General features: G+C 37.9%; 1 protein-coding gene across 1 annotated transcript; it reads left to right on the forward strand.

The window, feature by feature from the left end:
- Positions 1 to 1669: 1669 nt before the first annotated feature.
- LOC105052275 (CBL-interacting protein kinase 18) lies at positions 1670 to 5551 on the forward strand. Its single transcript, XM_010933038.4, has 2 exons — positions 1670 to 1843; positions 3725 to 5551. The coding sequence occupies exon 2, from the start codon at positions 4046 to 4048 to the stop codon at positions 5390 to 5392; it is 1347 nt and encodes a 448-aa protein (XP_010931340.1). The 5' UTR covers positions 1670 to 1843; positions 3725 to 4045; the 3' UTR covers positions 5393 to 5551.
- The last annotated feature ends 2764 nt before the right edge of the window (positions 5552 to 8315 follow it).

Consider the following 8315-nt stretch of genomic DNA (forward strand, 5'->3'; position numbering starts at 1 on the left):
AGGTCGAGTGAAATGGATTAAAAATAGGTTAAGTAGGTTTTAAATAGATTAAAAAAATCTTAAGAGGGTTAAATGAATTAAATGGATTATCTAATTACTCAACCCAATCTAAATATTAAACTGGTTAAATAGATTAGATAACTAAAATCTAAATTCGATCTAAATATTAAACGAGTTAGATGGGTCGACCTATTTATAATCTGAACCTATTTAGCCTAAACCTAAACTTGCATATGATGGGTCAACATGGGTTGGGTTGATGTATCGAATCATATTTTGTCAGCCTTATCTGTGATGGCTCCCTCTACTTCATCCCTTCCTTGCCATCTGCCCCTCTTTCTCCCTTCTCTCCTTCCTCCTCATCTACTTCTTCTCTTCATTTTTCTCCTCCTCTAAGCCCAGCCATGAGTGCTTTTCCTCCTTTCTCCTCCTCTTCTTTCGAACCTCTTTTTTTCCTCCACGCTAACTCTATGATCCCACTCTCTCCCTCCACAGTAACTCCCTCCCTCTCCATTCCTTTCTTACTGATAATCCATCCAATATGAGTAAAGAAATTTTCATCTATTGAAATAAAAAACTAACGCCATTTATTAGCAAGTACATAGTAGGACCATATTAGAACATCTTGAAAATTTGAAAAACTAGTTCGATATTTTTTAAAATCTAGAGGATATAAGTGAAATTTAACTAAAATTAAGAGGCTATTTTCGTAATTTATGCAATAAATTATTGATGATAGATGTTACCATTAGATTTATATAATAATATGGTGGCATTATTAAAAGTTTATCTATTTTCATTCTTCTTATTTTTATTATAATAATTATTTGCTTACCATATTTTTCATTAAGTCTTCTATAGAAGATATGCATTATCCAAGCATTTTCTGACCTATTCGACTAAGTTCACTAAACCTATGCCAACAAGACGATGAGTGTCTCCCTCTTCAAGTCTCCATAGATGACAATATTTTATGAATAAGTTGTTCCTATCAAAGCAGTATTACTATAGATAATAAAAACTTCAGCATGTTAATTATTCCATCAAAATTGATATAAGTACAAATTATCTTGATTCAAGCACTTTCCAAATAATTTCATACAACTCACCAACATAGTTTTCTATTAATGCTAACATATATTACAAAAGAAGCCAGGCTCTTACAAAAAGATACAACCACCCACAAAATGCAGTTTATTACAAACCTCCCAAGCAATACTAAACTTATCTATCTTTATAGAAATTATATCTGTTTAGGATTTATTTGGATGATTAAATCTAAAATTTTATAAAAATTATGAGTTTGAACCAATACAATTATCTAAAGGAGGCTTAGTCCGACCTGCCTTATGTATATCTAGAAAATTATTACAATAGATCGGTTCGAATTTTATTGGAAGAAAAAACCTTATTTAGATAGTTGTAAAAGTTCATATCTATCGTTTCTATGGGTTTTTGGATCTACTTATGCTTTTTTTTTTTTTTTTTTGGAACAAATACCCGGCTTATAGCCTTTGTGGAACATCCAAAAGCGCGTCCATGAGCAGTTCCTCCCTCCCTCTCACGGTAATTTCGAGAAGAAGCAGGGGCAATTTCGTACATTGAAACCTCGGCAACGGCGGAAGTTTCGAACGCCGTAGAAAGGGCATCGAGAGGCGAAGCATAAAGAGGGAAACGGGGGTAGGGTTTTCTTCTCTTCCCACCTCTCACATCCCTGATCTCGATTCCAATTCCCATTCCTCTCCTCCCCCTATTAGACGATCCATCCGTTGGAGGTTGAGGTTTGGATCGCGTCGGATAGTTCGAGATTTCGGGTTTGGTGGGGTAGTTGTACATTTGGAAGGTAAATTTCCTTTGGGTTCCCTGTTTCCCTTAAATTTTTGGCTGTTAGATGTGCGATTCCCCTTTTTTTGGCTGGTTCTGATTTTTTTTTTTTTAATGGGGAAGTAATGGTTTTTCTTATAACATTTGACGATGAAAGGTTTCATCTTTTGCTCTTTGTTTCTTTCGTCCCAAATCCTAGAGTATGCGTGATATAAAAGTGTCTGATTTGAATGGTTTCTTGCTTCTTTTTTTTTTCGTGTTAAAAATGCTACGATATTTCATTTTGACATAAAGGTGAGATTTTTTTTTAATATAAAGATGGGAACCCATCATGTATTTGATAAAGAGAATGAAAGGGGACGAATTTCTTTTGGTTTCTGCTGCAATCCCTGCTTCGCGCTAATAGATGTGCACCATTGGCTGCTTACCGTAACTGGATAATGATATCTTGAATTTTGTTATCTTTGTTTTGTTCGTCAGCTGGACAATTCCTTGCTCGATTTTGTAAAGTTTTCTGCTAAAAACGTTTTTATCTTTTAAATTCAAAAGCGTGCTTTACATCTATTTTTTTTCTTAAATTGATATTTGATTTCACCAGGATAAGGCTCCGATGTCTAGTTTGTTGTAAGAAATTAATCATGTTTCGGTTGTAACAGAATCAGGTTTGCTTATAACAAGTTATCTAATTTGTTTCTTATTGCCAAAGACAAGTATGTCTGCATCTATGTTATTTACACTTGTATGCATGCATATGTATGTATGTATATATATATGTGCAAATGATTGCACTGGGTAGATCTTGGGTACTTATACAGGGTCAAGAAATTCAAATAACACCTCCTCTTGCCTTTATGGCTGAGGTCCTTGGTCCTTACGAATGGTATCTTGCATGTCTTTATGGGTGAGGTCTTAGGCATTACAAATGCTTGTCTTTATGGGTGAGGTCTTAGGCATTACAAATGCTTTTAGAGTGGATCTGGCTTATGGCCCCTATGGACGAAAGGATACTGTAACCACACTTTTTTGGAGCTGCTGCGGCCAATCGTGATGATTTTAACCGGATCTGATTAAATTTGGACCTTAACCTGGCAAGAACACATGGCTTAAATAGGTCAAGTGTGTTAGGACCTATGCGGACATGTGTCCAGTTCCATGTTGACTATCTATTGGATAGATGTTGAGTGCTTATACCTTGCCAAGGGGCCCAAATAACACGTCAAGGTTAGCCTTTTTGGTGCTATCCTTGGTTGGTACAGAATATATATACACGCTCATATATACACATGTATATGTGTACATGTGTGTGCGTGCGTGTGTGTGTGTGTGTGGATGTAGGCATGTATGTATGTATACACATGTATATATACATGTATATGGATGTAGGCACACATGCATCCAGGGCCGGTCCTGATATTTTTTAGACCTGGGGCTAAATAAAAAAATGAGACTTTCTCTATTAAAAATTAACATACTTTAAACATTAATTATCATTAAAAAAATTAATTTACGTGCAATAATTTTTTATAGATATATTCGTTAAGTAGCATATAAAATCCATCATTAACCTATGTAATTATTTTTTTATTATAATATTATAAAAAATCATTCTTGCACCCCATTGGAATATCAATACAGGGCTTGGGCCTGGGCCTGGGGCGGTCGCCCAATTCGACCTGCCCCAGGGCCGGCCCTGCATGCATCTGATGAAACCATTTTTAGTAGTTGCATGATTTGAGGTTGTTAATCTTTCTTTTTCCAAACATGTCAGATCTTTCTTTCTTTCATTCTTTTCTCTTTCTGAACATTAGTTCACAAGTCCAACCCAAGATTAGTTGTTATGTATTTACATAAATTTGTACAAAAGCTTTATCTTTGATTCGTCTCTTTCTGAAATCTCCAGCCAATTACAGGAGACAAATATCTGGGAATGCTGAAAGATGTGTTTGAACGCCAAGGTTTCCTTGTCTGAGTTAAACGAGATTGTAGCTCCCTTTGAGCTACCATTGGTCGGTCTGTATGAGATCAGACAGCACACACAAATCCAGTTTGTGCTCCATCTGCTAGTGCACAATGGAACTAAGAGAATTATAAAGCCTGTTGCACTGGATCATGACCTTCGTGACGACGGTTGAATTCTTCTGCTGTTAGAGTCTTGTAAACAGTATACATTGTAACAGCAGGATAGTGTAGCATTTATTTTCTCAAGATAAAATAAAAAGGAATGGAACATAGAGGGAATGTTTTGATGCAAAGGTTTGAGTTGGGGAGATTACTAGGACAAGGAACCTTTGCAAAGGTACACTATGCTAGAAATCTTAAAACTGGCCAGAGTGTTGCTATAAAGATTTTCGACAAAGAGAAGGTCATGAGGGTTGGACTTGTAGATCAGATCAAAAGAGAGATCTCAATAATGAAATTGGTGAGACATCCAAATATTGTGCAGCTTTATGAGGTCATGGCAAGCAAGACCAAGATTTACTTTGTCATGGAGTATGTTAAAGGTGGTGAGCTTTTTAACAAGGTTGCCAAAGGCAAGCTCAAGGAGGATATCGCACGAAAATACTTCCAACAGCTGATCAGTGCTGTAGACTATTGCCACAGCAGAGGCATATACCATCGTGATCTGAAGCTTGAAAATGTGCTGTTGGATGAAAATGGCTGTTTAAAAGTCTCAGATTTTGGGTTGAGCGCCCTTGCTGAGTCTAAGAGGCAGGATGGCTTACTCCACACTACTTGTGGGACTCCAGCTTATGTCGCTTTTGAGGTGATCAACAGAAAAGGATATGATGGGGCAAAAGCTGATATCTGGTCCTGTGGGGTGATTTTGTTTGTGCTCTTGGCTGGTTATCTTCCTTTCCATGATTCAAATCTGATGGAGATGTACAGGAAGATTGGAAAGGGTGAATTTAAATGCCCCTCTTGGTTCTCCTCTGATGTTCGAAAGCTGCTATATAAGATCCTAGACCCAAATCCGATTACCAGGATATCAATCACCAAAATCATGGAGAATCCTTGGTTCAGAAAGGGTTTTGATGGTAAACGGATGAAAAATGAAGCACAAACAAAAGAAAATATTCCTACAGACGTTGGTACGGTCTTTAGTTCCTCTGATAACAACAATACTGTCGTGGGAAAGCAAGAAGCAGTTAAGGTGACAAACTTGAATGCTTTTGATATCATCTCTCTTTCATCCGGTTTTGATCTTTCAGGTTTATTTGAAGAAAGAGACCACAGCAAAGAAGCAAGGTTCACTTCTAGGCACCCTGCAACAGCCATCATCTCAAAGCTGGAGGATGCTGCCAGGTGTTTGAGGTTACGAGTGAAGAAAAAGCATGATGGGTTGTTACAGATGGAAGGGTCGCAGGAAGGGAGGAAGGGTGTCCTCGGCATCGATGCTGAGATTTTTGAGGTCACTCCTTCATTTCATTTGGTGGAAATGAAGAAGTCAAATGGGGATACTCTGGAGTATCACAAGTTGTTGAAAGAGGGCATAAGACCAGCTCTCAAGGACATTGTTTGGGCATGGCAAGGCGATTGTAGGCATCAGGAGCAGCAGTTGCAAAGTTGAGTGATTGGCATTTTTCTTTGTTTCGCACAAGTAATTTCTGCGAACTGTCACTGTTTGCCAGTTATCTTTATCTCTATGTTGTATTTTCTAGTTTCTTAATTATCGTGAATGTTAATTTTGTGAACTCACTGCAATATAAAAATGTGCGTTCGAAAATAACCGTTACTGGTATTTTATAGATTTGGCCTTGGGAATCACACTCTGCAATATATGACACTACTATTATATCATCTTGTAAGAGCGTTAAAGTAGTCTTGGTTTGAAAAAGCTCATTCATGGCCATCATGACTCCAAGGTTTGTGATCTAATGACGAAGATTCTTGAAGGATAAAATTCATCCTTTCCTTGGGGAATCTTAAATTTATACATCCTTCATTACTGATTATTCCACAAACTACATAGTAGAAACGAGTTGAATCATCAAGCTGAAAAACTAGCCACGATATGAGTGTCTCGTCTGTGAAAGAGGGTTCCAGTGATAAAATTTTGCCTTCCTCTTCCTCCGGGGAGGGAGGACTTCGCTATCAGAAAAGACCTCAGGAGATCATGATCCGAGGGTCTTCATCGGGGGGAGTGGGGGCTCATCCATCGATGGAGGATATTTCTATATTGGAGGCTCGGTTCGTTGATTTGGTGATATTTTCAGAGGATTTGCAGAAAATAGCAAAGCGGTGGAAATCGGCTTTGATGGATAAGTTTTTAGGGCAGGGATTTCCTCTTGATTTTGTTCAGAGAGAAATGAAGAATCGATGGCAAGTGCAGGATGATTTTCAGATAACTCTCTTATCAGAGGGTTTCCTTTTATTTGGCTTGCCATTTGAGGAAATCCGTTCAAGGGTGCTTGAATTGGATCCTTGGATGTTGGCTGGCCAGTTGTTAGCCATTGAATGCTAGAGGCCAAACTTTAAATCATTTAAGGACTCCATCCAGAAGGCAAATGTATGCTCCGTCTACCTGATTTGCCGCTAGAAGCTTCGGAGAAAGATATGATATTGAAAATTACTGCTAAAGCTAGTAAATTCAAATTTTTGGATCCTCAGACTGCTAACTCTTCCCATCTAGGTTTTTTTATCAAAGATACTAAATTTTTTATCAAAGATCAGGTCACATGACAAGATTGTATACGAAGATCTGCTTGATATATTATAGCTATGGACACATTGGAGTTACTGTTACATCTTGTTCTAAGTGTAAGGACAAGGCATAAACTCATAACTCTATGCTCTATGGTTTTTAGATCAAAGCAGCACAGGTACCAGTATCTTCATCTAATTAGAACAAAGACACAAGGTATCCTTCTACCTCTTTTGTGGCTACTACTCCAAGTAATCCTTGGATTAATCCAAAGAAAACAATTGCTATGCCTTCTTACAAGTCCAATTTAGGATCTTCGGCCCCTCGGGCCACCGGTGGGGGCTCAAGATTCAAACCATTGGATTCAGAGAAAGAACTTCTATCATCTGAAGTGACTCCTATGGAAGTGCTTCCTCCCAAGTCCTTATGCTCTGTTCATGCTGATTGATCTAATTCCAAAGAAAAACAGAAAAGGTTACCTCCTGCTGTCAAGTCTTCCTCTTCAGTTTCTCCTCCTCGGAGTAAAGTCATTATTTTGTGAGGAGCAATCTGTTAATGAGCCTCCAGCTAATGTATCCAATACCCTAATAGTGTGCCTTAAAGATCCATAAAAAAAAGAAAAAGGTTTGGTGGCCAGTGGTGACCAATCCCAATAGGTTGCATGGGTCCCCCTTGGTTACCACTTCTAAACCTGACACTAAAGAATTGGCCTATCCTATTTTCTCCTTCAGTTTCAGGTGATCATGCAGTCTTAGTTAGACGGTTATCTCAAGTGCTGAACTCTCATGCTATTCCCTTTAGGTCGGAAATTCAAACTCCAGAGTTATCTTCTTTGGATGCTGCTTGGAACGTAGAGGGTGGGGAAACATCTTCCTTTTTTAACCAATGAAAATACTCATGTGGAACTATTGAGGTGCTGCTAAGCCCTCATTTCGTAGGTATTCTAAACTATTAATCAATAAATATCAATGGGATGTTTGTGGTTTTGTGGAAACAAGGCTTCAGCTGAATTCTTTACCCAAAATTCAGCATGTCTTTGGATCTTATTGAGAAGTTTATATTGTTCCTTCTAAAGGTTTATCTGGTGGCATTATAGTGGTATGGCATTGAAATCTAGGACAAGTTTCTTTCACCCATGCTGATCGTTAGGCTTGTTTTGGCATTATTTCCTCTCCTGAGTCATCTTCTTGGATTCTTGGTTTGGTGTATGCTGATAATCCGGGCTTAATGTATTGTTCTCTTTGGCAAATGGCTATTCATATCCTCTCTTTGGGTGTACCTACTCTTCTTCTAGGGGATTTTAATTATTTGTTATATTTTCAAGATAAAGCTGGAGGCAAGCCTTTCCGTCTAGATCGGGATATAAAGGAAGTTCGGAGTTTCATTTCTTCAACAGGCTTGATCGATTTAGGTTTTGATGGTCCCAAATACACTTGGTGTAACAATCAAAGTGGACTGTCCAGGATTTGGGAATGACTTGATTGTGGGTTTACGTTAGATAATTGGTTAGATCTATTTCCTAATTCTAGAATTCAACATCTTGCGAGATTCGCATTGAATCATTGTCTCTTGCTATGCTTGGCTTAGACCTACACTCAAACTCCTCATCCTCCTTTCAGATATTTTAAATTCTGGAACTATTATCCAGATTTTCATCATTTGGTGCAGAAATATTAGAAGGGAGATGAAGAGTTGCCTCTGGCTAAGCATCTCTCTTTGCTCCTGCAGAAACTTAAACAAAAGATTAGTCAATGGAGCTGATTTAAAGTCGGCAACTTATTCAAAAAAGAGGAAGAACTATACAATCAAATCCTTGTTCTTTAGGATCTTGAATCCAAAAATGGTTCTC

The sequence above is a fragment of the Elaeis guineensis genome, chromosome 10 (genome assembly GCF_000442705.2).
Source record: "Elaeis guineensis isolate ETL-2024a chromosome 10, EG11, whole genome shotgun sequence".
In the NCBI taxonomy this organism is placed as follows: domain Eukaryota; kingdom Viridiplantae; phylum Streptophyta; class Magnoliopsida; order Arecales; family Arecaceae; genus Elaeis; species Elaeis guineensis.

Coding starts and splice junctions, on each gene's coding strand:
- LOC105052275 (XM_010933038.4), top strand. CDS start 4,046: ATGGAACATAGAGGGAATGTTTTGATGCAAAGGTTTGAGTTGGGGAGA.